This window comes from Pituophis catenifer, unplaced genomic scaffold (genome assembly GCF_029215685.1).
Source record: "Pituophis catenifer annectens isolate HBS135680 unplaced genomic scaffold, rPitCat1.0.hap2 SCAF_2, whole genome shotgun sequence".
Classification (NCBI taxonomy): Eukaryota; Metazoa; Chordata; class Lepidosauria; order Squamata; family Colubridae; genus Pituophis; species Pituophis catenifer.
This window is the reverse complement of record NW_027256882.1, coordinates 26088126-26115865: the sequence shown is the minus strand read 5'-3', so window position 1 is coordinate 26115865 and position 27740 is coordinate 26088126. Positions and strand designations below refer to the sequence as shown.

Sequence of the window (27740 nt, the reverse complement as noted above, 5' to 3'; positions counted from 1 at the left end):
AAGTCTTGAGGCCATCCCAGTTCTCAGCCCAATCTACTTCACAGGGCTGTTGTTGGGGGGAAAACAGTAAGAAGGAGCATTATGTATAATCTCTGCCTAGAGTAATTTACAAAAGTAATACAGAAGACATAAGAATAAAAACTAAATTTTTAATAGAAACTAGGAAGTAGAAATCAAATACTCATTTAAATGTATTTTTCCAATATTTTGATAGACATTGATCCTGAAGGCAAATTTTCCAATATGTAGAGAGAGCAAGCTGGCTAATAAGATTTTCCCTCAAACCTTGGTGGGTTCATACAAATTTCTTTACTTAATCTTCCCTCCCCTCCCCTCCTCCCCATTTTTCCATCTCAGATACATCAAAAAAAAATTTCTGGTTCTTCGGGAATCTTACAAATCTTGTCTGGGAAGAGAGAGCTGAATGGCCTTGGAAAATTTGGCCAGACCTCTTGTGAATAGAAAGACCAACGGAGACCCATGGGTGCATTTTGGAGCTTTTTTAGAGACCAGATAGAAGATGGAGGGACAACACCCAGCAGATGCAGAAGTTAGAAAAGGCCCTCCAGCTGCTCAGCCTTGGAGCTGTGGGAAGAATGGAGCAAGTCCTGGGCAGAAGAGCCACGAAGAGGCATCCAATAGTTCAGAGGTCCAATGTTGTCACTTCACAAAAGTGCAGTTTCAGGAGGGGAGCCGTCCGCGAGATGTTTGCACTCAGCTTCACTACCTTTGTCGTCAGTGGCTGCAACCAGAAAAACACACCAAGGCTCAGATGCTGGACCTGGTGCTCCTGCAACAATTCCTGGCTGTCCTTCCCCCAGAGATGGGAAAATGGGTGCGGGAGTGTGGAGCAGAGACCAGTTCCCAGGCGGTGTCCCTGGCTGAAGGCTTCTTGCTGACTCAGGAGGAGGAAAACATGCAGGAAGAGTTGCAGGTGGGAGAATGGAATCATGGCAGCTCTAAAGAGGATCTCTCTGAAGTTGTCAATTCCTTTCTGGCAGATTTTTCTGGGATTATTAATTCCTAAGGGCATCTGTTCTATTCTTCCAGAGGATGTATTTGGGGCAATTCTTCTGTTCTCTTTCGAGTTTCAGCAATGGACATTGAGGCCTGCTAGTTTGAAAATGCAGTATGATAATTTTTATCTGTGTACTTTTCCTTTTTTTCTTGTGTCACATCATGTCCAGAAATGCACGAAAGCTGTGACTGAGTATCCCAAGAACAGGAAAAGTTCATTCAAATGTTCTCAAGAGCTGCTGTTCATGGAGACCTTACACAAAGATCAAACTCAGGACACCACTCCAGGTAACAAGCTCTTACTGTGAGAGTTCAATATTTAGCCGATTCTTTTGCTCTGCTTTATTGGAGTGTCTCTCTTTAAGAAATCTGCTTCCAGTATTTTTCTCTTTCTCACAGAGAGTAGGAAGCTGTCCTTGGAGTTTTTAGAATCACCTCTTTCTGATGAAGTTGAAGGATTAGCTGAACCGCTACTTCAGGTAAGGAGAAGAAACATAAGAAAAGGTCCATGAATCTTGGATAGATTTTATTTTGTTCTAGAGTTCAATGTATAAAATTGTTGTTTCTAAGCAATATGAATTTGACATCAGGTCACTGAACATTCACACTCTCCGTTTTGAGGGGATCCTTTGTGAGATGCCTTTTCCACCTCTCCTTCTTCATTTTCAGATTTCATTGACCAGACTGTTGTTAGCATCGGGGCTCTTCCTTCTGTCTCCCAGGGTTGTTCACACACACCATTATAAAGAAAATATTTTTTTTTTGCCTTTTGAAAAGCATCTTTGGGACTACCGTGACCTGGTGATTGAGAATCTCCATAGACATATAGAGTTCTATTACAAGCTCTTCCAACTTCTTCATGAAGGTGTGGAGTTGGGGTATGTTGGTCCCTCAATGGATAAAATGAGCCATTGGAAAACATGTCAGCTGGGTTTTGCCAGTATTTTGCTCTTCCCATCCTAGGAAGAATGGGAGTCACTGACAAGTAGTAGATTTAAGACCCAACTGTCAATTGACCAAGAATATTTTTGCCTATACCATAAGGCATTCCAAACACTTCCAGCTTGATCAAATATGATTTAGTTGTGCCATCAGCCAAAAGCGGTGAGATCTTATTCTTAATACTGCAGAAAATACCCATTTTATTCACTAGATCACTTTCCTAGAATTGGTGGAAGAAAATTATTTCATTATTCTTGGAATTATCTGTTAATAAGGAAACTTGTGTCCTTGTTCAGGATGTTGTGTCTTTTGAGGAAGTGGCCGTGTATTTCTCCAAGGAGGAGTGGTCTCAACTGGATCCTGACCAAAGAGAACTCCACAGAGAAGTCATGCTGGAGAATTCCAGGAATCTGGCTTACCTGGGTAAGAATTCCTTTCTGTGCTCAGGAATGTAGAGAAGGGGCTTGAATGTTATTTTTGGGGGAAAAAATCATTTATTTACAATGCATTCAGAAAGGATTCTGACTTTGTAGAATTTTGTTACGCTGTAGCATGATTCAACAGTTGTTGAAAGGGGTTATTTTGTGTTTTATGAGCAGAAAGCATTTTTTTAAAGAAAACAATTTCTTTTCTTTTTTTTCTTAAGTGTTAAAAAAGCATGATGCTATTTTTTTATCAAAACAAATAAGATGAAATATTTTTCAGCAATTACATTGCTGAAAAATATTTATACATGGGATAAAACAGTAAAGCACCAAGTGAGTCAAAATTATCTTCTCCATAGACACAACCTGCACATTTCCAATTTTTCTTTGAATACATTTCCTTCTTCCATAAAATCAGTTTGATCAAAGGGTTAAGACACCAGGGTAGAAACTGGGTGACTGTGAGTACTTGTTCTGCCTTAGGCATGAATGCTGGCTGGGTGACTTTGGGCCAAAACTCTCTCCAATCCATTTCACAGGATTGTTGTATGGAAAACAGCAGGAAGAAAAAAATTTGGTTTGTCTGCTGCCTTTATTTACAAAAAATAAAGGAAGGATATGGAATGCATTCAGAATGTATTCAGACTCCCTTCACTTTTATCAATTTTGTTATGCTACTGCTTGATTCTATATTTGTTGAAATTCATTTTTTTCTCCTTATTGGTACCCAAGAATGACAAAGTATTTTTTTTTTAAATATCTGTTACTTTATTAGTTTCTAGCCCGGTGTCTTAACCTTTTGACCAAACTGACTTTATGGAAGAAGGAAATATATTGAAAGAAAAACAGCATAGCCTGGCTTTTTACATAAAGTAAATTGTTTGTTTTTTCAAAAAGCATTCTGCTCATGAAATACAAAATACTCATTTCATAAAAGATATTAGGAAGACTCTGAGGAAGAGGCTGAATGGACAGAGCAAGATCCTGGCTACCAAGATTCGTTATTCCCTCCTGAACCTGGTCACTGTGTTCCCGATGGCCCTGAGCTGCTATAACGAAGACCAGATGACCTCTGAGAGGCATGTTCCCTTCTTAGAGATATGCCCACTTGTGTACTGGATTTGGCTTTAGCCTAAATTGAGGGTAGGGAGGTATTGCCATCCAGAAATTCCCTCTGACTTTCAAAAATTCTGCTCTGTAGACAAGTGGAGATGAGACTTTTATTGAAGTTGGGAAGTGCTGGGTATGTTGCTGCCCCATTATGACACAGTTTCCAATGCACTTTGGGAGTTTGTGGCACCATGGAATTGTCCCATATGAAAGATTAAATCAGGGCTGTGATCCAATCCTATTATATGGGGATCATTTCACTTGGAAATGGGTCTTTGCTATTATCTTTGTTTGGACTCTTCATGTTTGCCAACAAAACAGCTGAAATACATTGACGATTCAGAAGAAAAGTTTTGCTTGTTCCCCTATTCTTGGTACAGTTTTCATTTTTCTTTTTCAAGGCTGTAATAGAGAAGACAATAAGAATTGCAAGGAGGAACACCAAGCGATCCATTCAAAAGGGAGGAAAAGGAAATTTGTAGATCAGATGAAACCAAAGAGTGATGAAACAAAGCAATCACAAAGTGGAGTTAAAAAAGGCCTCCCTCAGGTCAGTTGGCTTCCTAACCATACAGTGATCAATAAGAGAGAAAGACCATATAAATCCATGGAGTGTACAAAGAGGTTCAATATATCCGATAATCTCTTTTCTCATAAAAATACACATTCAGAAGCGAAACGATTTACCTGCATGGAGTGTGGAAAGTCCTTTAATCGTAGCAGTCATCTTCATTCCCACCAGAGGATCCACAAAGGAGAACGAACATATAAATGTATGGAGTGTGGAAAGACCTTTACTTGTAGCAGTAATCTTTATTACCACAAGAAGATCCACGCAGGAGAGAAGCCTTATAAATGCATGGATTGCGGAAAGGCCTTTTATTTAAGCAGTCATCTTAATTCCCACAAGAGGATCCACAAAAGAGAACAAACGTATAAATGCATGGAGTGTGGAAAGACCTTCTGTTATTCTGAGTCCCTTATAATCCATCAAAGGATCCACACAGGAGAAAGACCTTATAAATGCATGGAGTGTGGAAAGGGATTTACTTTAAGCAAGCACCTTAAATCCCACAAGAGGATCCACACAGGAGAAAGACCTTATAAATGCATGGAGTGTGGAAAGACCTTTACTTGTAGCAGCAGTCTTAATTCCCACAAGAGGATCCACACAGGAGAAAGTCCTTATAAATGCATGGAGTGTGGAAAGACCTTTACTTGTAGCAGCAGTCTTAATTTCCACAAGAGGATCCACACAGGAGAGAGACCTTATAAATGTAGTGAGTGTGGAAAGACATTTACTCAGAGCAGTAACCTTGATTCCCACAAGAGGATCCACACAGGAGAAAGACCTTATAAATGCATGGAGTGTGGAAAGACCTTTACTGCTATGAGTAGACTTAATTCCCACAAGAGGATCCACAAAAGAGAACAAACGTATAAATGCATTGAGTGTGGAAAGAGCTTCTGTTATTCTGAGTCCCTTATAATCCATCAAAGGATCCACACAGGAGAGAGACCTTATGAATGCATGGAGTGTGGAAAGACCTTTACTGCTATGAGTAGACTTAATTCCCACAAGAGGATCCACAAAAGAGAACAAACGTATAAATGCATTGAGTGTGGAAAGAGCTTCTGTTATTCTGAGTCCCTTATAATCCATCAGAGGATCCACACAGGAGAGAGACCTTATGAATGCATTGAGTGTGGAAAGACCTTTACTGCTATGAGTAGACTTAATTCCCACAAGAGGATCCACAAAAGAGAACAAACGTATAAATGCATTGAGTGTGGAAAGACCTTCTGTTATTCTGAGTCCCTTATAATCCATCAAAGGATCCACACAGGAGAAAGACCTTATAAATGCATGGAATGTGGAAAGGGATTTACTTGTAGCAGCAGTCTTAATTTCCACAAGAGGATCCACACAGGAGAGAAGCCTTATAAATGTAGTGAGTGTGGAAAGACATTTACTCGTAGCCATTACCTTAATTCCCACAAGAGGATCCACACAGGAGAAAGACCTTATAAATGTACTGAGTGTGGAAAGACATTTACTTGTAGCGGTAACCTTGATTCCCACAAGAGGAGCCACACAGGAGAAAGACCTTATAAATGCATGGAGTGTGGAAAGACCTTTACTTATAGCAGTCATCTTCATCGCCACAAGAAGATCCACACAGGAGAAAGACCTTATAAATGCATGGAGTGTGGAAAGAGCTTTACTTATAGCAGTCATCTTCATCGCCACAAGAGGAGCCACACAGGAGAAAGACCTTATAAATGCATGGAGTGTGGAAAGAGCTTTACTTATAGCAGTCATCTTCATCGCCACAAGAGGATCCACACAAGATAGAAGTCAAATAAAGATCTGCAGTGTGGAGAGGGCTTTTTGTGAGCTTCTTTTTTCTCCAAGTAGTTCTCGTCATATGACTGCAATTGAGGCCAAAATTTCTGTTGCTAAGCGAGAGAGTTATTGCGTTTTGTGCCATTTGACGACTTTTCTTGCCACATTTGTTAAGTGACTCACAATAGTTGTTAAGTTAGTAATACTGTTATGAAATGAATCTGGCTTCCCCATTGGATTTGCTTGTTAGAAGCTCACAAAAGGTGATCACATGATCCAGGGACTCTGCAACTGTCATAAATCATTTTCCAAGCATCTGACGTTTGATCAGGTGACTGGGGATGTTGCAATGGCCATAAGTGTGAAAAATGGTCATAAGTCACTTTTTTCCATGCTGCTGTAACTTTGAACAATCACTAAATGAACTGTAGTAAATCGACGACTACCTATAGTTGTCTAAAATCTCATACAAGTACCATTTGAGTAATTTAATTTTTAAGTCCTTTTATAGTCATTTTTTGAGTGTATTGTGAGCCGCCCTGGGTCTTCGGAGAGAGGCGGCATATAAATTGAATAAATGAAATAAAAATAAATAAATAATTCAAATAAATTGTTTACCTTCTTAGATATGCATTCATAAATTGCCTTTCTAGTGCAAACCAGAACACGGCGAATCCCTAATCCTGCTTGTGGTTTTTGCCAAGTCCAAATACTCAAAGGTCTTCTCTGCATGTAGAAATATTTCTAATTGTTTTTCATTATATGGTTTCAAATATCAAACACAACTATAATGTTATTCTTCAAGTATCTTTTAGATAAAAAAAAAGCACAACTTTTAGTAGTGGTTATCGGAAACCTCTTGTTGTTGCCTCAATACTTCTGTTGAGTTAAGTATCAGGGCTGAGCCCCTTCTCTGGCTGTTTTCGGCTTACAAAATATAAAACCTCATATAAAAACAATAAAACTCTTCTTTTATTCTTTTATTGAAGAAGAGTCATATAATAAATTAATATAATAAAATAACCCCCTACCATGGTGACAGCACCTCACATGAGCCACTTAATGTGCTCCATCCCGCTCTGGGTTCCCAGTGGCAGAACCAGGTTTTCAGCTCCTTCTGGGAGAGTCCTAGAGTGGGGGCCATTCAAATCTTTGGGGGATGATGTTACACAGAGAGGGGGCCCCCACAGAGAAGGCCCTTCTGGGTCCCATGAGGTATATCTCCCTGGGGGATAGGACCTGCACCATTCCCTGCTTGCCCACTCTGATGGGTCGGGTAGATGTGACTGGCAAGGGATGGTCTCTCAGATAACCTGGTCCCAAGCCATGAAGGGCTTTAAAGGTGACAACCAACACCTTGAATTGCACCCGGAAGCAAATCGGCAGCCAATGCAGCTCCTGCAGGAGAGGTAATGCATGTGCACAATGGGATTTGCACAAAACCATATGGACCGCTGCATTTTGCACCAATGCAAAAAAGCTCTTAAGGTTCCTACTCAAATTTCCTGAGGTGTATTGCCTATTCAACAACCAAAATAAAACTATTCATCTCTCTCTCTTTTTTTTTCGCCTCGTAGTATTTGAGATTTATATTTATTTTTCAGTATTTGCTTTCCTTCATTTTGTGATTCCACTTTTTCTCTAGTCACATATGAGACTTTATTCTCCCAATCTTAATTTCTCCATCATGGCGGCTTGTTTTGAGGTAAAAAAATTTAAAGGTCCACAACTTTGAGCTTTCACTCCATTTTGGAACTTTTCTTTTAATGCTTCATTTTCATTGGGATGTATGGTTATTCTCAGTATTACAGGCTGCCTTTAGTGTTTCCTTGGCTAAGCAGAGGCATGAATTTGGAAAGGAAGCTGTAATAATTGAACTACTGAAAAAAAATCAATACAAATCTCAAATTTCCTCAACCTGTTGCTTTCCTCCCTGTGTCTCTGCCAGCCCCCTGATCTCCCCACACTTCAAGGCTGAGTTTGCCATCAGCCACAAGACACAGACCAGGTTTCATAGAGAGACTTTTCTTCCTTGTCTTTTGACCGCCCTGCCATTTCTGACAGGATTTTGCTCATTTTTGAGGCCTCCTCCTGGGAATCCCTGGAGACCCTTCAGAGAAGCTGCTCTTCAGGAAAGGGATTTTTGAGTCTCCACAGAGATTTTCCCAATCTTCACAAGATCACAGACGGTTCTTAGAGGTTAAAAAGAGGGAAAATCTAGAAACTGATGCTTGCTGGAGAGGTCATTTCATTTCTAGATAGGCAACGTTAGAGGGAACCTTTCCTTCAAGTTTAATGCCCATCATCCCAGACCCGTATGGAACATGACGTCCTGAGCCCTTGCAGGATCTTCTCGCAATGCACACAGGATCCTCTAGGGGGCGCCCTCGAAGAGCGGTGCAGCTCCCTCCCTCCCTCCCTTACGAGAGAACTGAGCATGCGCCGGTCTCTTTCCCAAGTCAAGAGGGATGCGAGACTCCCGAGGCTTGGAACGTTCTCCAGTGCCCGGAGGAGCCTTTCAGGGAAGGGAAGAGGCTGCAGGGAAGACTTGGACTTGGAGATCCAGACGTGAGTGGGGGGTTCAGTGACTGGGTGGGTGGGTGACTTTTCTCCCGCGCTGGACGCTCACATTCACCAGGCTCGGAGTCGTGGAAAGGGGGAGGGGGAGCCATTGGCCCCATGTTCCCCTGCCGTCCCTGGGCATGCAAGGGCCAGGCAGGGCAGAAAGCAAAGCTTCGCGCCCTTCCATTTGCCCCCGGGGGAAAAAAACAGGGTCGCAGAAAAGAGGATTTACAATCCATTTCGACGGGAAAAGCTTTGCATGGAGGGAGAGGAGGAGAGGTCGTCTCTGCAAAACAGAGCTTTGTGCCTCCACGTCAGTCGTGACTCCTGGACAGTTTCCTGCATATTTCATGGCCCCGTTTTCAGAAGGGGTTTCCCTCCCTTCCCCTTCTTAGGCCGAGAGAAGTGAGCGGTCGGAGTCCCTCCTGCTGGCTTTGCATGCAAGGCTTCAACTCCGTGTGTAAGGAGTTGGGTGCAAGAGGTGCAAGGACTTGTTCTTAACTATGCAGCCATAGAAATGCTATTAAACTGTCTTTTAAATTATATTGTATTACATTATGATTAGCCAGAGAGACCATTTGGCTCAGTGATGAAAGCACAAGGCTTTGAAACCAGGAGATTAACTTCTAGTCCAACCTTTGGCATGAAAGCCTTCAGCCCATCCCAGTTCTCAGCCCAATCTACTTCACAGGGCTGTTGTTGGGGGGAAGGAGCATTATGTATAATCTCTGCCTAGAGTAATTTACAAAAGTAATACAGAAGACATAAGAATAAAAACTAAATTTTTAATAGAAACTAGGAAGTAGAAATCAAAAACATATTTAAATGTATTTTTCCAATATTTTGATAGACATTGATCCTGAAGGCAAATTTTCCGATATGTAGAGAGAGCAAGCTGGCTAATAAGATTTTCCCTCAAACCTTGGTGGGTTCATACAAATTTCTTTACTTAATCTTCTCTTCCCTCCCGTACTCCCCATTTTTCCATCTCAGATACATCAAAAAAATTTCTGGTTCTTCGGGAATCTTAAAAATCTTGTCTGGGAAGAGAGCTGAATGGCCTTGGAAAATTTGGCCAGACCTCTTGTGAATAGAAAGACCAACGGAGACCCATGGGTGCATTTTGGAGCTTTTTTAGAGACCAGAGAGAAGATGGAGGGACAACACCCAGCAGATGCAGAAGTTAGAAAGGGCCCTCCAGCTGCTCAGCCTTGGAGCTGTGGGAAGAATGAGGCAAGTCCTGGGCAGAAGAGCCACGAAGAGGCATCCAATAGTTCAGAGGTCCAATGTTGTCACTTCACAAAAGTGCAGTTTCAGGAGGGGAGCCGTCCGCGAGATGTTTGCACTCAGCTTCACTACCTTTGTCGTCAGTGGCTGCAACCAGAAAAACACACCAAGGCTCAGATGCTGGACCTGGTGCTCCTGCAACAATTCCTGGCTGTCCTTCCCCCAGAGATGGCAAGATGGGTGCGGGAGTGTGGAGCAGAGACCAGTTCCCAGGCGGTGTCCCTGGCTGAAGGCTTTTTGCTGACTCAGGAGGAGGAAAACATGCAAGAAGAGTTGCAGGTGGGAGAATGGAATCATGGCAGCTCTAAAGAGGATCTCTCTGAAGTTGTCAATTTCTTTCTGGCAGAATTTTCTGGGATTATTAATTCCTAAGGGCATCTGTTCTATTCTTCCAGAGGATGTATTTGGGGCAATTCTTTCATTCTCTTTCGAGTTTCAGCAATGGACATTGAGGCCTGCTAGTTTGAAAATGCAGTATGATAATTTTTATCTGTGTACTTTTCCTTTTTTTCTTGTGTCACATCATGTCCAGAAATGCACGGAAGCTGTGACTGACTATCCCAAGAACAGGAAAAATTCATTCAAATGTTCTCAAGAGCTGCTATTCATGGAGAACTTACACAAAGATCAAACTCAGGACACCACTCCAGGTAACAAGCTCTTACTGTGAGAGTTCAATATTTAGCCGATTCTTTTGCTCTGCTTTATTGGAGTGTCTCTCTTTAAGAAATCTGCTTCCAGTATTTTTCTCTTTCTCACAGAGAGTAGGAAGCTGTCCTTGGAGTTTTTAGAATCACCTCTTTCTGATGAAGTTGAAGGATTAGCTGAACCGCTACTTCAGGTAAGGAGAAGAAACATAAGAAAAGGTCCATGAATCTTGGATAGATTTTATTTTGTTCTAGAGTTCAATGTATAAAATTGTTGTTTCTAAGCAATATGAATTTGACATCAGGTCACTGAACATTCACACTCTCCGTTTTGAGGGGATCCTTTGTGAGATGCCTTTTCCACCTCTCCTTCTTCATTTTCAGATTTCATTGATTTCATTGTTGTTAGCATCGGGGCTCTTCCTTCTGTCTCCCAGGGTTGTTCACACACACCATTATAAAGAAAATATTCTTTTTTTGCCTTTTGAAAAGCATCTTTGGGACTACCGTGACCTGGTGATTGAGAATCTCCATAGACATATAGAGTTCTATTACAAGCTCTTCCAACTCCTTCATGAAGGTGTGGAGTTGGGGTACGTTGGTCCCTCAATGGATAAAATGAGCCATTGGAAAACATGTCAGCTGGGTTTTGCCAGTATTTTGCTCTTCCCATCCTAGGAAGAATGGGAGTCACTGACAAGTAGTGGATTTAAGACCCAACTACCAATTGATCAAGAATATTTTAGTTGCCTATACCATAAGGCATTCCAAACACTTCCAGCTTGATCAAACATGATTTAGTTGTGTCATCAGCCAAAAGCGGTGAGATCTTATTCTTAATACTGCAGAAGATACCCATTTTGTTCACTAGATCTCTTTCCTAGAATTGGTGGAAGAAAATTATCTCATTATTCTTGGAATTATCTGTTAATAAGGAAACTTGTGTCCTTGTTCAGGATGTTGTTTCTTTTGAGGAAGTGGCCGTGTATTTCTCCAAGGAGGAGTGGTCTCAACTGGATGCTGACCAAAAAGTGCTCTACAGAGAAGTCATGCTGGAGAATTCCAGGAATCTGGCTTACCTGGGTAAGAATTCCTTTCTGTGCTCAGGAATGTAGAGAAGGGGCTTAAATGTTATTTCTGGGGAAAAAAATCATTTCTATACAATGCATTCAGAAAGCATTCTGACTTTGTAGAATTTTGTTATGCTGTAGCATGATTCAACAGTTGTTGAAAGGGGTTATTTTGTGTTTTATGAGCAGAAAGCATTTTTTTAAAGAAAACAATTTCTTTTCTTTTTTTTCTTAAGTGTTAAAAAAGCATGATGCTATTTTTTTATCAAAACAAATAAGATGAAATAATTTTCAACAATTACATTGCTGAAAAATATTTATACATGGGATAAAACAGTAAAGCACCAAGTGAGTCAAAATTATCTTCTCCATCATGGAACATAGACACAACCTGCAGATTTCCAATTTTTCTTTGAATACATTTCCTTCTTCCATAAAATCAGTTTGGTCAAAGGGTTAAGACACCAGGGTAGAAACTGGGTGACTATGAGTGAGTACTTGTTCTGCCTTAGGCATGAATGCTGGCTGGGTGACTTTGAGCCAAAACTCTCTCCAATCCATTTCACAGGATTGTTGTATGGAAAACAGCAGGAAGAAAAAATTTTGGTTTGTCTGCTACCTTTATTTACAAAAAATAAAGGAAGGATATGGAATGCATTCAGAATGTATTCAGACTCCCTTCACTTTTATCAATTTTGTTATGCTACTGCTTGATTCTATATTTGTTGAAATTCATTTTTTTCTCCTTATTGGTACCCAAGAATCACAGAGTATTTTTTTTTTAAATGTCTGTTACTTTATTAGTTTCTAGCCCGGTGTCTTAACCTTTTGACCAAACTGACTTTATGGAAGAAGGAAATATATTGAAGGAAAAACTGCATAGCCTGGCTTTTTACATAAAGTAAATTGTTTGTTTTTTTAAAAAGCATTCTGCTCATGAAATACAAAATACTCATTTCATAAAAGATATTAGGAAGACTCTGAGGAAGAGGCTGAATGGACAGAGCAAGATCCTGGCTACCAAGATTCGTTATTCCCTCCTGAACCTGGTCACTGTGTTCCCGATGGCCCTGAGCTGCTATAACGAAGACCAGATGACCTCTGAGAGGCATGTTCCCTTCTTAGAGATATGCCCACTTGTGTACTGGATTTGGCTTTAGTCTAAATTGAGGGTAGGGAGGTATTGCCATCCAGAAATTCCCTCTGACTTTCAAAAATTCTGCTCTGTAGACAAGTGGAGATGAGACTTTTATTGAAGTTGGGAAGTGCTGGGTATGTTGCTGCCCCATTATGACACAGTTTCCAATGCACTTTGGGAGTTTGTGGCACCATGGAATTGTCCCATATGAAAGATTAAATCAGGGCTGTGATCCAATCCTATTATATGGGGATCATTTCACTTGGAAATGGGTCTTTGCTGTTATCTTTGCTTGGACTCTTCATGTTTGCCAACAAAACAGCTGAAATACATTGACGATTCAGAAGAAAAGTTTTGCTTGTTCCCCTATTCTTGGTACAGTTTTCATTTTTCTTTTTCAAGGCTGTAATAGAGAAGACAATAAGAATTGCAAGGAGGAACACCAAGCGATCCATTCAAAAGGGAGGAAAAGGAAATTTGTAGATCAGATGAAACCAAAGAGTGATGAAACAAAGCAATCACAAAGTGGAGTTAAAAAAGGCCTTCCTCAGGTCAGTTGGCTTCCTAACCATACAGTGATCAATAAGAGAGAAAGACCATATAAATCCATGGAGTGTACAAAGAGGTTCAATATATCCGATAATCTCTTTTCTCATAAAAATACACATTCAGAAGGGAAACGATTTACCTGCATGGAGTGTGGAAAGTCCTTTACTCGTAGCAGTCATCTTAATTCCCACAAGAGGATCCACAAAGGAGAACGAACGTATAAATGCATTGAGTGTGGAAAGAGCTTCTGTTATTCTGAGTCCCTTATAATCCATCAAAGGATCCACACAGGAGAAAGACCTTATGAATGCATGGAGTGTGGAAAGACCTTTACTTGTAACAGTAATCTTTATTACCACAAGAAGATCCACGCAGGAGAGAAGCCTTATAAATGCATGGATTGTGGAAAGGCCTTTTATTTTAGCAGTAGTCTTAATTCTCACAAGAGGATCCACACAGGAGAGAGACCTTATGAATGTATTGAGTGTGGAAAGACCTTTACTGATATGAGTAATCTTAATTCCCACAAGAGGATCCACAAAAGAGAACAAACTTATAAATGCATTGAGTGTGGAAAGACCTTCTGTTATTCTGAGTCCCTTATAATCCATCAAAGGATCCACACAGGAGAAAGACCTTATAAATGCATGGAGTGTGGAAAGGGATTTACTTGTAACAATACTCTTTATTACCACAAGAAGATCCACGCAGGAGAGAAGCCTTATAAATGCCTGGATTGCGGAAAGGCCTTTTATTTAAGCAGTAGTCTTAATTCTCACAAGAGGATCCACACAGGAGAGAGACCTTACGAATGCATTGAGTGTAGAAAGACCTTTACTGCTATGAGTAGTCTTAATTCTCACAAAACGATCCACAAAGGAGAACGAACATATAAATGCATTGAGTGTGGAAAGACCTTTACTGCTATGAGTACTCTTAATTCCCACAAGAAGATCCACACAGGAGAGAGATCTTATGAATGCATTGAGTGTGGAAAGACCTTTACTGCAATGAGTAGTCTTAATTCCCACAAGAGGATCCACAAAAGAGAACAAACGTATAAATGCATTGAGTGTGGAAAGACCTTCTGTTATTCTGAGTCCCTTATAATCCATCAAAGGATCCACACAGGAGAAAGACCTTATAAATGCATGGAGTGTGGAAAGGGATTTACTTGTAACAATAATCTTTATAACCACAAGAAGATCCACACAGGAGAGAAGCCTTTTAAATGTAGTGAGTGTGGAAAGACATTTACTCGTAGCCATGACCTTAATTCCCACAAGAGGATCCACACAGGAGAAAGACATTATAAATGTACTGAGTGTGGAAAGACATTTACTCGTAGCAATAACCTTGATTCCCACAAGAGGATCCACACAGGAGAAAGACCTTATAAATGCATGGAGTGTGGAAAGAGCTTTACTTATAGCGGTCATCTTCATCGCCACAAGAGGAGCCACACAAGATAGAAGTCAAATAAAGGTCTGCAGTGTGGAGAGGGCTTTTTGTGAGCTTTTTTTTTTCCAAGTAGTTCTCGTCATATGACTGCAATTGAGGCCAAAATTTCTGTTGCTAAGCGAGACAGTTATTGTGTTTTGCGCCATTTGACGACTTTTCTTGCCACATTTGTTAAGTGACTCACAATAGTTGTTAAGTTAGTAATACTGTTATGAAGTGAATCTGGCTTCCCCATTGGATTTGCTTGTTAGAAGCTCACAAAAGGTGATCACATGATCCAGGGACTCTGCAACTGTCATAAATCATTTTCCAAGCATCTGACGTTTGATCAGGTGACTGGGGATGTTGCAATGGCCATAAGTGTGAAAAATGGTCATAAGTCACTTTTTTCAATGCTGCTGTAACTTTGAAGAATCACTAAATGAACTGTAGTAAATCGACGACTACCTATAGTTGTCTAAAATCTCATACAAGTACCATTTGAGTAATTTAATTTTTAAGTTTTTTCATAATGATTTTTTTTAGTGTATTGTGAGCCGCCCTGGGTCTTCGGAGAGGGGCGGCATATAAATTGAATAAATAAAATAAAAATTGATATATAATTCAAATAAATTGTTTACCTTCTTAGATATGCATTCATAAATTGCCTTTCTAGTGCAAACCGGAACACGGTGAATCCCTAATCCTGCTTGTGGTTTTTGCCAAGTCCAAATACTCAAAGGTCTTCTCTGCATGTAGAAATATTTCTCTTTTTTTTTTCCAATTTTTATTTATAAATACAAACTAAACAGAACAATAAGACGTACAAAACGTAAAAACATGTAAACACCAAATTCAATATATGTCCAGTTTATCGCAACTGTAATATACATTTTTCTTTGTATTTTGACTCTTCCTTGTTTGGTCATTTCTTTTTATCTATCTACAATTGTCCTTTATTGACCTATGTCTGTACTTTGTTTTCATCTTTCTATATTTGGTCATTTTGTTTATTTCCTATTACTTCATCTCTTTTCTATCTTTCAACTAACTATACCACTTTTCCCATACTAAGTAATAATCATGTTCTTCCCTGTTTTGTAGTTCCTTGGTGAGTCTATCTAATTCCGCACATTCCATAATTTTATTAATTACTTTATCTGGTGTTGGTATATCACTACTCTTCCAATGTTGTGCGTATAGTATTCGTGCTGCTGTTATCATGTATATGATTAAGTATGTTGTTTCTTTTTCGTAGTGTCCGTTCACTATACCTAGTAGGAAGGTTTCTGGTCTTAGTTCTGTCTTTTGGCATGTTATTTCCTCTAATTGTATTTTGATCCTTTGCCAATATTGTTTCGCCATTGGGCAGGTCCACCACATATGGTAATAGGTGCCTTTGTGGTGTTTGCATTTCCAACATGTTGGTGGCGTGCCGGGGAACATTGTTGCCAATCTGGCTGGTGGCAAGTGCCACCTATAAAACATTTTGTAGAGATTTTCTTCATAGGGTACAGACATTGTCAATTTATAATTTATTTTCCATAGTTTTTCCCATTTGTCTAATTGAATACTATAATCGAAATTTTTTGCCCAAATTATCATATTTTCTTTCACTACCTCTTCTTCTAATTTATATCCTCGTAAGTAATTATAGATTTTTTTTAATCAATTTGTCCTGTGTCCCTTGCAAAATTTTGTCTAATTCGGTTTGACCATTTTGGAATTCAAATTGAGCCGAATCTTTATTGTATCTTGATTTTATTTGTGCATACGGCCACCAGTCAATGTCTGTACCCATCTCTTTTAGTTCTTGCCTCGTTCTTAGTTCCCCCCGGATATTTAACAGATCTTTATAAGTTTTCGTTTTATTATAGTCCATGGCATTTGTATAGATCTGGGCTTCCATCGTTGACAACCATTCCGGGATTTTGTTATAATGTGCCTTTTTAATACTCTGCCATGTTTGGTATAGCACATGTCTGATTGTATGACTCTGAAAGTATTCATGTTTTTTGTCTGTGCCCTCCCATAGGAAGGCATGCCATCCTCGCTGAAGATCGAATCCTTCCAAATTTAATAGTCTATGGTTTTTGAGTTCCATCCACTCCTTGATCCAAATTAATACAGATCCTTTGTAATAGATTTCCCAATCGGGCAGTGCCAGTCCTCCTCTCTCTTTTGAGTCTTGTAGGTGCTTTAATTTAATTCTTGCCTTCTTCCCTTGCCATATGTAGTCTGCAATTAGTTGCCTTTCTAGTGCAAACCAGAACACGGTGAATCCCTAATCCTGCTTGTGGTTTTTGCCAAGTTCAAATACTCAAAGGTCTTCTCTGCATGTAGAAATATTTCTAATTGTTTTTATTATATGGTTTCAAATATCAAACACAACTATGATGTTATTCTTCAAGTATCTTTTAGATAAAAAAAAAGCACAACTTTTATTAGAGGTTATCTGAAACCTCTTCTTGTTGCCTCAATACTTCTGTTGGGCTAAGTATCAGGGCTGAGCCCCTTCTCTGGCTGTTTTCGGCTTACAAAATATAAAACCTCATATAAAAACAATAAAACTCTTCTTTTATTCTTTTATTAAAGAAGAGTCATATAATAAATTAATATAATAAAATAACCCCCTACCATGGTGACAGCACCTCACATGAGCCACTTAATGTGCTCCATCCCGCTCTGGGTTCCCACTGGCAGAACCAGGTTTTCAGCTCATTCTGGGAGAGTCTTAGAGTGAGGGCCATTCAAATCTTTGGGGGATGATGTTACACAGAGAGGGGGCCCCCATAGAGAAGGCCCTTCTGGGTCCCACCAGGTGTATCTCCCTGGGGATCTGCACCATTCTCTGCTTGCCCACTCTGATGGGTCGGGTAGATGTGACTGGCAAGAGACGGTCTCAGATAACCTGGTCCCAAGCCATGAAGGGCTTTAAAGGTGACAACCAACACCTTGAATTGCACCCGGAAGCAAATCGGCAGCCAATGCAGCTCCCGCAGGAAAGGTAATGCATGTGCACAATGGGATTTGCACAAAACCATATGGACCGCTGCATTTTGCACCAATGCAAAATGAGCTTCTGGATGCTCTTCAATGGCTGTAGGTCAGTAGGTCAAGCAGCAGCACACTGCCGTGGCACATGCGCTGTGGGTTTTGCCTGCTTACTTCATCTTTGGCTCGGATTTGGATGAGATAATCTCACCTAGAGAGGACGGCATCTTGAGAGGGGGGTGAATAAGTTATCCAATCAGAACCCTGTTACTGTGCTACCTTTTATCTGCTTGTGTAAAACTGTATAAAAATAAAGCTCTCGGGGAGACCGGGAGAGACATCTTAGAGACATTTTGGAAAACATCTTGAAACAGAGCAAAAGCCTGGACCTCTGATTTACAACAAATGGCAGCCCCATATAGAGCTCGTTGAAATAGTCAAGACGGGAAGTGACTAGGGCATGAATGACTTAGTAGGGATTTTAGCTTCAGGAAAGGGCGTAACTTGTGCACAACCCACAGTTGTGCAAAGGTCCTCCTGGTCACGACTGCCACCTGCTCCTTAAGCAGGAGTCATGTGTCCAGGAGAATTCCCAAATTACACATACGGTCTGTGGGGTAGTGCCACCCTATCCAAGACCAGATGTGGCAATTCTCCCTGAGCCAACAAACCCCAAACCCAGAGCCACCCAGTCTTGCCATGGTTTAGTTTCAACCCATTGCTCTCCATCCAGCCCCTAAAAGCATCCAGGCACAGCAAGAGGGAATAGCACTTAGACTTCTATACCGCTTCATAGTGCTTTACAGCCCTCTAAGCCGTTTACAGAGTCAGCATATTGCCCCCAACAATCTGGGTCCTCATTTTACCTACCTCGGAAGGATGGAAGGCTGAGTCAACCTTGAGCCTGGAGAGATTTGAGATTTGAACTGCCAAATTGCGGGCAGCCAGCACTCTGCAGAAGTAGCCTGCAGTACTGCATTCTAACCATTGTGCCACTAGAGCTTGATAGAGTTTAGTTAGTTTCTCACTCACTCGCTTGCACTCTGCGACGTTAGGGATACTCAGAAGAATAAGAGTGAAAGAGCTTTAGTTTATTGATAACCAAAACAAACCTAATAAAATATGAAATTAAGAACAACTTCAGAAAATAACTTCAGTTTTTCCTGATAGATACATACAGAGGTGAGGAGAACTGGATCTGGGATGTGTGGATTTTCGTATTTGCAAATCATGGACACTTACCTGGTGAAAGGCCTGTTATTATGTGACAAACTCATCACATATATCAATGTATCCTGTTTGGAAAAATCTTCAGGATGAAGAATCTCTCTCACAAAATAAGCCAGAATGAGGGGAAGCCCATGAAATGCATGTTCAAAAAAACCTTTTACAAGCATTTTTTGCCTTTCTATGGTATGAGAAAAATTAGGGAAAAAAACTAAATTTGATTTAAATAAACTTAAATTAAATATCGTGATATGGTTATTCATGAGATGTTATTAAATTCTGTTCTAAGTATAAAGATTAAAAATACATGAAACTTTTGATTGTAATTGTGGAAGGCGATACTTCAAGCTTTCAGAAGATCGAGCTACTTTGAAAATATTTATTCAAATATTGTTCACTGATGGTTCTAGAGCAAACAGGTGAAAGGACGATGATTTTGGTTTTGTAATCATGTCAAAAAAAATTTTGTAATGGAAGACTGAAAAAATTAGGTTGGATTTAGAAGGAGCCTTGATATGTAAAGAAATGGGCTAGAAAGAATGGAGGCAGAATGAGAAGTTAAGGCCATTCTTTTAAAATTGTTTCTTCACCACAATTTCCCTCCCTCCCTCCCTCCTTTCTTTCATTAATTAGAGCTAAATCTCTTTTTTCTTGCTCTGTCAACTTCCAGATCCAGCCTAATCTTTTCAAACCAGTAAAATCATCTTTACATTTGACTAGAAAAAATATTCTTTTACTCCAAAGATCTTAAGGTTGCTACTCAAATTTCCTGAGGTGTATTGCCTATTCAACAACCAAAATAAAACTATTCATGTCTCTCTCTTTTTTTTCGCCTCGTAGTATTTGAGATTTATATTTATTTTTCAGTATTTGCTTTCCTTCATTTTGTGATTCCACTTTTTCTCTAGCCACATATGAGACTTTATTCTCCCAATCTTAATTTCTCCATCATGGTGGCTTGTTTTGAGGTAAAAAATTTTAAAGGCCCACAAGTTTGAGCTTTCACTCCATTTTCGAGCTTTTCTTTTAATGCTTTGTTTTCATTGGGACGTATGGTTATTCTCAGTATTACAGGCTGCCTTTAGTGTTTCCTTGGCTAAGCAGAGGCATGAATTTAGAATGGCAGCTGTAATAATTGAACTCACTAAAGAAAAATCAATACAAATCTCAAATTTCCTCAACCTTTCACTTTCCTCCCTGTGTCTCTGCCAGCAACCTGATCTCCTCTCACTTCAGGGCTGAGTTTGCCATCAGCCACAAGACACAGGCTGGGTTTCATAGAGAGACTTTTCTCCCTTGTCTTTTGACCGCCCTGCCATTTCTGACAGGATTTTCCTCATTTTTGAGGCCTCCTCTTGGGAATCCCTAGAGACCCTTCAGAGAAGCTGCTCTTCAGGAAAGGGATTTTTGAGTCTCCACAGAGATTTTCTCAATCTTCACAAGATCACAGACGGTTCTTAGAGGTTAAAAAGAGGGAAAATCTAGAAACTGATGCTTGCTGGAGAGGTCATTTCCTTTCTAGATAGGCAATCTTACGAGGGAACCTTTCCTTCAAGTTTAATGCCCATCATCCCAGACCCGCATGGAACATGACGTCCGGAGCCGTTGCAGGGTCTTCTCGCAATGCACACAGGATCCTCTAGGGGGCGCCCTCGAAGAGCGGTGCAGCTCCCTCCGTCGCTTACGAGAGAACTGAGCATGCGCCGGTCTCTTTCCCAAGTCAAGAGGGATGCGAGACTCCCGAGGCTTGGAACGTTCTCCAGTGCCCGGAGGAGCCTTTCAGGGAAGGGAAGAGGCTGCAGGGAAGACTTGGACTTGGAGATCCAGACGTGAGTGGGGGGTTCAGTGACTGGGTGGGTGGGTGACTTTTCTCCCGCGCTAGACGCTCACATTCATCAGGCTCGGAGTCGTGGAAAGGGGGAGGAGGAGCCATTGGCCCCATGTTCCCCTGCCATCGCTGTGCATGCAAGGGCCAGGCAGGGGAGAAAGCAAAGCTTCGCGCCCTTCCATTTGCCCCCAGGGGGAAAAAAAACAGGGTCGCAAAAAAGAGGATTTACAATCCATTTCGACGGGAAAAGCTTTGCATGGCGGGAGAGGAGGAGAGGTCGTCTCTGCAAAACAAAGATTTGTGCCTCCAAGTCAGTCGTGACTCCTGGACAGTTTCCTGCATATTTCGTGGCCCCGTTTTCCGAAGGGGTTTCCCTCCCTTCCCCTTCTTAGGCGGAGAGAAGTGAGCTGAGTGAGTCCCTCCTGCTGGCTTTGCATGCAAGGCTTCAACTCCGTGTGTAAGGAGTTGGGTGCAAGGGGTGCAAGGACTTGTTCTTAACTATGCAGCCATAGAAATGCTATTAAACTGTCTTTTAAGACTTCCGGTTGGTGACCCGCGGCGATATGGCGTTGAGTGAGTGACCGCTGCTCCTCAATACCATTAGTCACCGTGTTTTGGGGTCCCCTTGAGGGGCGTGGAGCCCGGAGAGCCCCACGGACGAGAGAGCGAGCCGGGTGAGCGTGAAAGCGGGGGGCAAAACGCTGATCGCAAGACCGGGCGGCTCTGTCAAACCCAACACGCGTGAGTCAGCCAATTTAATGGCCGACACGAAGCCGCGGTAACCAGCAACCAGATTGGAAGCAAGGAAGATCGGATGTTGCAGTGCTGATCAATACACACCTTCCCAGCATCGCGGAAAGAGGACATCAGGAAAGGGGTCGGTGAAGTCGGGTGGAGAGTCTCACTAACGAGAGAAGCGGCGATTGAAAGTTTCCGAAGTTCCTTGACAGAGAGAGAGCCCGACAAGCCGGCATTGAAATAAGAAATAAATTTCCACTGACAGTGTGCATGCCAAGTGAGGATCGGTGAGAAATTCAAGACCAGCACTTATTTCCCCTTTTTACTGTGATAAAACTAGACCTAGCTGAGGCTGAAATTGGGTGGATCGAGTCTGGCTTCTTTTTTTTTTTTTGTGTAACGAACAGGAAGCTCAGCCATTAAAGTGACTTGACAGAGGAATAAACTGCTTAGAGGTGGACAGTCTAGCAGCAAGAAACATGATAGAGTGCTGAACTCGGAGGAATGTCCTAAGCTTGCAGAAGAACAGAGACTGAGCAAAAAAAAAAAAAAGAGAGAGACTAGAGTATATCCCAAGGAGGGAAATTTGAAAATTTGAAAAAAAAAAAAAAAAGGCTTTTGAACCTCTAGATATTCTGTCCTCAGTATTCTGACTGTTAAAATTGTAAATATCTTGATAAATTGTTTTTGTTTGGACTAGATATATATAATATACCCTCAAATTATGAAATCTTAAATTTTTCTATATATATTCCGCTGCTCAGCATTTACAGTATTTACAGTATTTATATTATTTTTATAGTATTTAAAATTATAATTGTATCTAAAATCTAAAATCAAGTATTTAAAAATTTTACATTTACAGTACTTATAGTATTTTAACCACTTAAAAAGTACAATATTTAGTCAAATTAATTGCTATATTGATATATTGAGTGTGAATTGCTGATTAATTGATATATTGATTCCATATCATTGAATTGTTTAATTTATATCCACTAAACTAACATTTAATATATTTAAATGGTACATTGAGTATAAGGTATTGTGACAAATTTGAATCACCCCATAGATATTGATACTGATTGTCTATCGGAAATTTAGCTAAACTTGGTTATAAATTTAGAAGAAAAAATTAGATTATAGAATTATAGATATATAAATATTTATAAAAAAGGAGAAAACAGAGGCGCTAACTGGCGAATGAGAATTTGGAGTAATATTGATAAGATAATTAGAGAACAAAAAAAAATTCTGAAAGAAATGACAAGCATGTCATATACAGCGGGGAAAACAGGAAAAAAGACTCCCTCAAATCCTACCATAGCGACAACTTCTCCGGCGACACAAAAATCAACAGAAAGCCTGGCAATGCAAACCTTGCAAGCATCATTAACCCTGATTCAAGAAACGATGTTGGCAATGCAGGAAAAACTGTTAAATAATCATGCTGAATTAAAATCAGACATACATGCATTGGACCAGAAAATGAATGAAATCCAAACATCAATAGTTAATAACGAACAACGAATCCAAAAAGCTGAAACAAGAATTGACCAAACTGAAAAGAAATTGGATACAGTGGATCAAACATTGACAAGTCAAAATAAAGAGCTAGAAGATTCAATTATCCAATTGGAGATGGACCGGGCTTCCTTCTATTTGCGATTTCAGAACGTTGTCGAGGATAAAGAGGAAGACCTAGGTGAAAAGATGGCGGAGCTGATAGCTGATGCACTCCACCAAGACAAACAGGCGATAATTAGGGAGTTGGACGACGTATACAGGGTCCAGACAAACTATGCAAGAAGGAATAAGCTTCCTAGAGAAGTACATATTCGCTTTGCAAGGAAAAAAGTTAAAGATATCTTATACAATATGGCAAGAGACGAACAGATAATGTACCGAGGAAAAGAAATAATAATCCTAAAACAGATACCAAGAAGGGTTCGGGAGATGAGAAAAGGATATAGATTTTTGGCCATACAGCTGAATAAAAGAAAGATATTATTTAGGTGGCTTCTCCCAGAAGGGATGCTAATAACCTGGCAAGGAAGGAAAATTAAAATAGAAAGCCTGAGTACAGCACAAGATTTCCTTGACCAGCTGAGAGGTGTGGAAGAAGAGCAGGGTAGTAAGGAAAACCTAGAAACAGTAGCTGTGGAGGAGGAAGCCTTACACCAACAGAACACGAACGAAGCAACCGTAGAGGAGAAGACAGAAGAAGAAGAAGAAGAAGCCAAAGAGAAGAAAGTAAGACCAGTAAGGGCCGTAAGAAACAAACAAGAACCAACAACCAGATAGGGGTATAGCGATGAATGACTTGAAACTAATATCTGTAAATGTCAATGGTCTAAATGACCATAAAAAGAGGAAAAGAATATTAACAAAACTAGGTAAACAAAATGTTGATATAATGTGTTTGCAAGAGGTGCACATAAAAAAAGAAGAGAGTAAATGTTTAGAATATAAAAAATTTGGTCAAACATTTGATTCATTGGCAGAGAAAAAGAAGAGGGGGGTGGTAATCTATGTTAAAAAAGGAATTAAAGCAGAACTAAAATTTAAAGATACAAAGGGTAGAATCCTCATGATCGAAATTAAGAGAGGGAATTCTAAGGTATTATTAGTGGGTATTTATGCCCCAAATAAAAAACAGGGAGAATTTTTCAAGAAACTTCATGAACAATTAGTGAAAATGGCATATAATGAAATCTGTATGATAGGGGATTTTAATGGCATTGTGGATTCGGAGAAGGACCATAAGAGCAATAAAGTAAACAAAAATAAAAGGACAAATCTACCGAGAGCTTTCTTTGAGTTAGTTGATGAATTAGATTTAATTGATATTTGGCGTACCCTGCACCCAAACGATAGGCAATACACCTTCTTTTCAAATGCACAAAAGTCGTGGTCCAGAATTGACATGGCATGGGTCAGCAGAAATTTGGGGTTAGAAATCAGAACAGCGGTAATCAATCCAAATGATTGGGCAGACCACAATCCACTAGAAATCAGATGGAAGCCTGTTCAGAGAAAACACCAACGGAGGTGGAGATTTAACTCTAAATTACTGGGCGATAGAGACTGTATACAAAAACTCAAAGATGAAATAAATTTTTTCTTTAAGGAAAATGAAAACAAAGGCACACCTCGCACAATAGTTTGGGATACAATGAAGGCCTATTTGAGAGGAGTCGTGATTTCATATACCGCACACAAAAATAAAGAAGAAAGGAAGACCTTGGAAGAATATTTAAATCATATAGGTGAATCAGAAAGAAAACTTCAAGATAACCCAGAAGATGAAACAGCCAAAGAAAACTGGATGATGTGGAAGCATAAAGTAAATATCATGGAGCAAGAAGAGCTGGCACAAAGAATGAAAAGAACGAAACAATATCTTTTTGAGAATACTAACAAATCGGGCAGGTGGCTGGCCTATAAATTAAAAAAGGAAAACGAAAGGGGAATAATTCATACCTTAGAAGACTCTAAGGGTAAAATATTGACAAATGAGGAAGAAAAACTGGATAGGGTGAGAGAATACTATGAATCCCTATATAAAGAAGAGGAGGTACCGGATGACAAACTAGAACAATATTTGACAAAAGCAGAGCTCCCACAAATAACTGATGATGAGAAAGAAATGCTTAATAGAAAGATTACAATTGAAGAATTAAAAGTAGCTCTTTCCAAACTGAAAAATAACAAAGCTCCAGGACCCGATGGATTCCCAGGGGAAATATATAAAAAATTAGAAGAAACACTCCAACCGAAATTAGTAGAAATTTTTAATGATGCACTGGTAGAATATAAAATTCCAGAGTCATGGAAAGAGGCGCATGTTACACTTGTGCCGAAAGAAGGTGCCGACCCAAAACAAATTCAAAACTATAGACCAATTTCGCTCCTAAATACTGACTATAAATTATTCATGGGCATAATGGCAGAAAGAATGAAAAAGATTTTAAATAATTGGATATATAAAGATCAGAATGGATTTCTCCCAGGGAGACAAATTAGGGACAATTTGAGAATCGTGTTAGACACTTTAGAGTACTATGAAGAACACCCCGAGAAACAGATGGCCCTGATTTTTGTTGATGCTCAAAAGGCATTTGACAATCTAAATTGGAAATTTATGACTAAACAAATTGAGATTATGAAATTCGGAACAAATTTTGAAATGATGATTAAATCCATATATAATAACCAAAAGGCGAGTATTCTGGTGAATGGGGATAGGACCAAAACATTCCAAATTAGTAAAGGAGTAAGGCAAGGTTGTCCCCTATCCCCACTATTGTTTATTTTGGCCCTAGAAGTTCTTCTACGGAAAATCAGAACCAATGAGGAAATAAAAGGATTGAGGATCAGGAAGGAGACCTACAAGACGCAAGCATTTGCAGACGACGTAGCTCTAATCCTCGAAGATCCCATAGAATCGGGACCAAAAGTATTAGAGGAACTAAATAAATATGGAGAGGTGGCAGGTTTCATATTGAATAAAACTAAAACCAAAGTATTGATCAAGAACACAACAGAGAGCCAGAAAAACGAGATAGAAGAAGTATTAGGATTACAGGTTGCCAAAAAAATTAAATACCTAGGAATTTGGATTACATCAAGATGTTCGACCCTGAAAGATGATAATTATACCCCCCTAATTAGAAAAATGAAACAAGACCTAGACAGATGGAAAAAAATAAGATTAGCACTATTGGGCAAGATAGCCACAATTAAGATGAACATCCTCCCTAGAATATTATTCTTATTCCAAAATATACCGATATATTTAGATAAAAAATTTTTTTTAGAATTAGACAAAATTATCAGAGAATTTATATGGGAAGGGAAAAAATCGAGATTTTCCATTAAAATTTTAAGGGGCAAAAGAGACATAGGCGGATTTGGACTCCCGGACTGGCAAACATACTACAGGGCAGCTAAGCTAGTTTGGATAAGAGATTGGATCACCTTGGAAAATGAGAGGATACTTACCCTAGAAGGTCATGACTTGCAGAAAGGGTGGCATGCCCACATTTGGGACATGGAGAAGAAAAGGAAGACATATTTCCATAGACATAAAATCAGAGGCTCCCTGATACAAACATGGATCCAGATCAGGCAAAAATATTATAAAAAAACCCCAAATTGGCTCTCAACGTTGGAGGCCCTGACCCACCCCAATAGAAGGGAGAGGGAGAAAATGGGCAGATATAAAGATATTTTAGATGAAGGAGGGAGGCTTAAATCAAATGATACCCTACGAGAGCAAGGAATAATCTTAGATTGGTGGACTTACTTACAAGTGAAATCCAGATACCAGAGAGATAAAGAACAATACGGTTTAGAACTTGGACCAAATGGATTAGATAAAGTCCTGTTGGGAACAAATAAAAAGATCCTGGCAAAACTATACAATTACTTACTAGGCGACTATAAGTTTGAAGATGTCACAAAGAACCAAATAATTGCATGGGAGAAAAATACAGGGCGTGATATAAATTTTGGAGAATGGGAGGAGGCATGGAATAGGAATCTTAAATTGACCAGAGCGGTGACATACAAGGAAAATCAGTACAAAATGTTCCACAGATGGTATTTAGCCCCGGCCAGACTAGCAAAAATATACCCCAATATACACCCCAACTGTTGGAAATGCGGCCACGGTCAAGGCACCTTCTTTCACATGTGGTGGACATGCCAGGAAGCGAAAGGATACTGGAACAAAATTAGGAGGTGGATAAATGAAATAATAGATGAAGATATTGAATTAACACCAGAGATTTTCCTCCTGGGAATAATAAAGAAGCCATATAGAAAGGAAATGATACATTTAATGATCCATATAATTACAGCCGCCAGATTGGCATATGCACAGTACTGGAAAGAGAAAACTAAACCACCAGAAGAGCTTACAATTCAGAAAATACTCGAGTGCGCAGAGATGACTAAATTAACCTATGAATTAAATGATGAGAAGATAGTGTATTATTTGGTGTGGGAAAGGTGGTATAAGTGGTTGCATGATAAAATGAAAGGAAGACCTAAAGGTGTGCTAAATATTGATTAAAAGTGAGCTGAAATATCACCAACTATTATTTATGTAAATAGTTAAAACACTGTACATCTGATAGTAACTGAAAATATTATTATACTTATATGTTTTATGTCTTTGTTTGAATGTTTTGTTTTTCTTTTTTTTTTTTTTATTTTTTTTTTCTTATTTCTGTTTTGTTTGTAAAAAACCTCAATAAAGTTTCTATATAAACTGTCTTTTAAATTATATTGTACTAAATTATGATTAGCCAGAGAGACCATTTGGCTCAGTGATGAAAGCACAAGGCTTTGAAACCAGGAGATTAAGTTTCTAGTCCAACCTTTGGCATGAAAGCCTTCAGCCCATCCCAGTT

The 27740-nt window shown here is 39.7% G+C and overlaps 2 protein-coding genes across 3 annotated transcripts; both read left to right on the top strand.

Annotated features, from left to right (window-relative positions):
* The first annotated feature begins 467 nt into the window (after positions 1–467).
* LOC139311898 (zinc finger protein 91-like) lies at positions 468–6495 on the top strand. 2 transcript variants are annotated; one of them, XM_070936419.1, is made up of 5 exons: positions 468–934; positions 1188–1305; positions 1417–1496; positions 2256–2382; positions 3896–6495. In XM_070936419.1, the coding sequence occupies exons 1-5, from the start codon at positions 521–523 to the stop codon at positions 5848–5850; spliced, it is 2694 nt and encodes an 897-aa protein (XP_070792520.1). In that variant the 5' UTR covers positions 468–520; the 3' UTR covers positions 5851–6495. The 2 variants fall into 2 exon arrangements, with proteins under 2 accessions (XP_070792520.1, XP_070792521.1); XM_070936420.1 differs by lacking the exons at positions 468–934; positions 1188–1305; positions 1417–1496; positions 2256–2382 and adding an exon at positions 3272–3463.
* A 1804-nt stretch (positions 6496–8299) lies between these two features.
* Positions 8300–15306, top strand: LOC139311903 (zinc finger protein 708-like). The gene is made up of 6 exons (XM_070936426.1): positions 8300–8409; positions 9397–9969; positions 10223–10340; positions 10452–10531; positions 11294–11420; positions 12948–15306. Exons 2-6 carry the CDS (start codon positions 9460–9462, stop codon positions 14564–14566), a joined length of 2454 nt encoding a protein of 817 aa, XP_070792527.1. The 5' UTR covers positions 8300–8409; positions 9397–9459; the 3' UTR covers positions 14567–15306.
* Positions 15307–27740: the final 12434 nt, after the last annotated feature.

What these genes read in the sequence shown, in the direction of transcription:
- LOC139311898 (XM_070936419.1), top strand. Translation starts at nt 521, where the DNA reads ATGGAGGGACAACACCCAGCAGATGCAGAAGTTAGAAAAGGCCCTCCA. An exon ending in AACTCAGGACACCACTCCAG is followed by an intron (nt 1,306 to 1,416) that starts GTAACAAGCTCT and finishes TCTTTCTCACAG; the next exon opens with AGAGTAGGAAGCTGTCCTTG. An exon ending in CAGGAATCTGGCTTACCTGG is followed by an intron (nt 2,383 to 3,895) that starts GTAAGAATTCCT and finishes TTCTTTTTCAAG; the next exon opens with GCTGTAATAGAGAAGACAAT.
- LOC139311903 (XM_070936426.1), top strand. Translation starts at nt 9,460, where the DNA reads ATGGCCTTGGAAAATTTGGCCAGACCTCTTGTGAATAGAAAGACCAAC. An exon ending in ACATGCAAGAAGAGTTGCAG is followed by an intron (nt 9,970 to 10,222) that starts GTGGGAGAATGG and finishes CATCATGTCCAG; the next exon opens with AAATGCACGGAAGCTGTGAC. An exon ending in AACTCAGGACACCACTCCAG is followed by an intron (nt 10,341 to 10,451) that starts GTAACAAGCTCT and finishes TCTTTCTCACAG; the next exon opens with AGAGTAGGAAGCTGTCCTTG.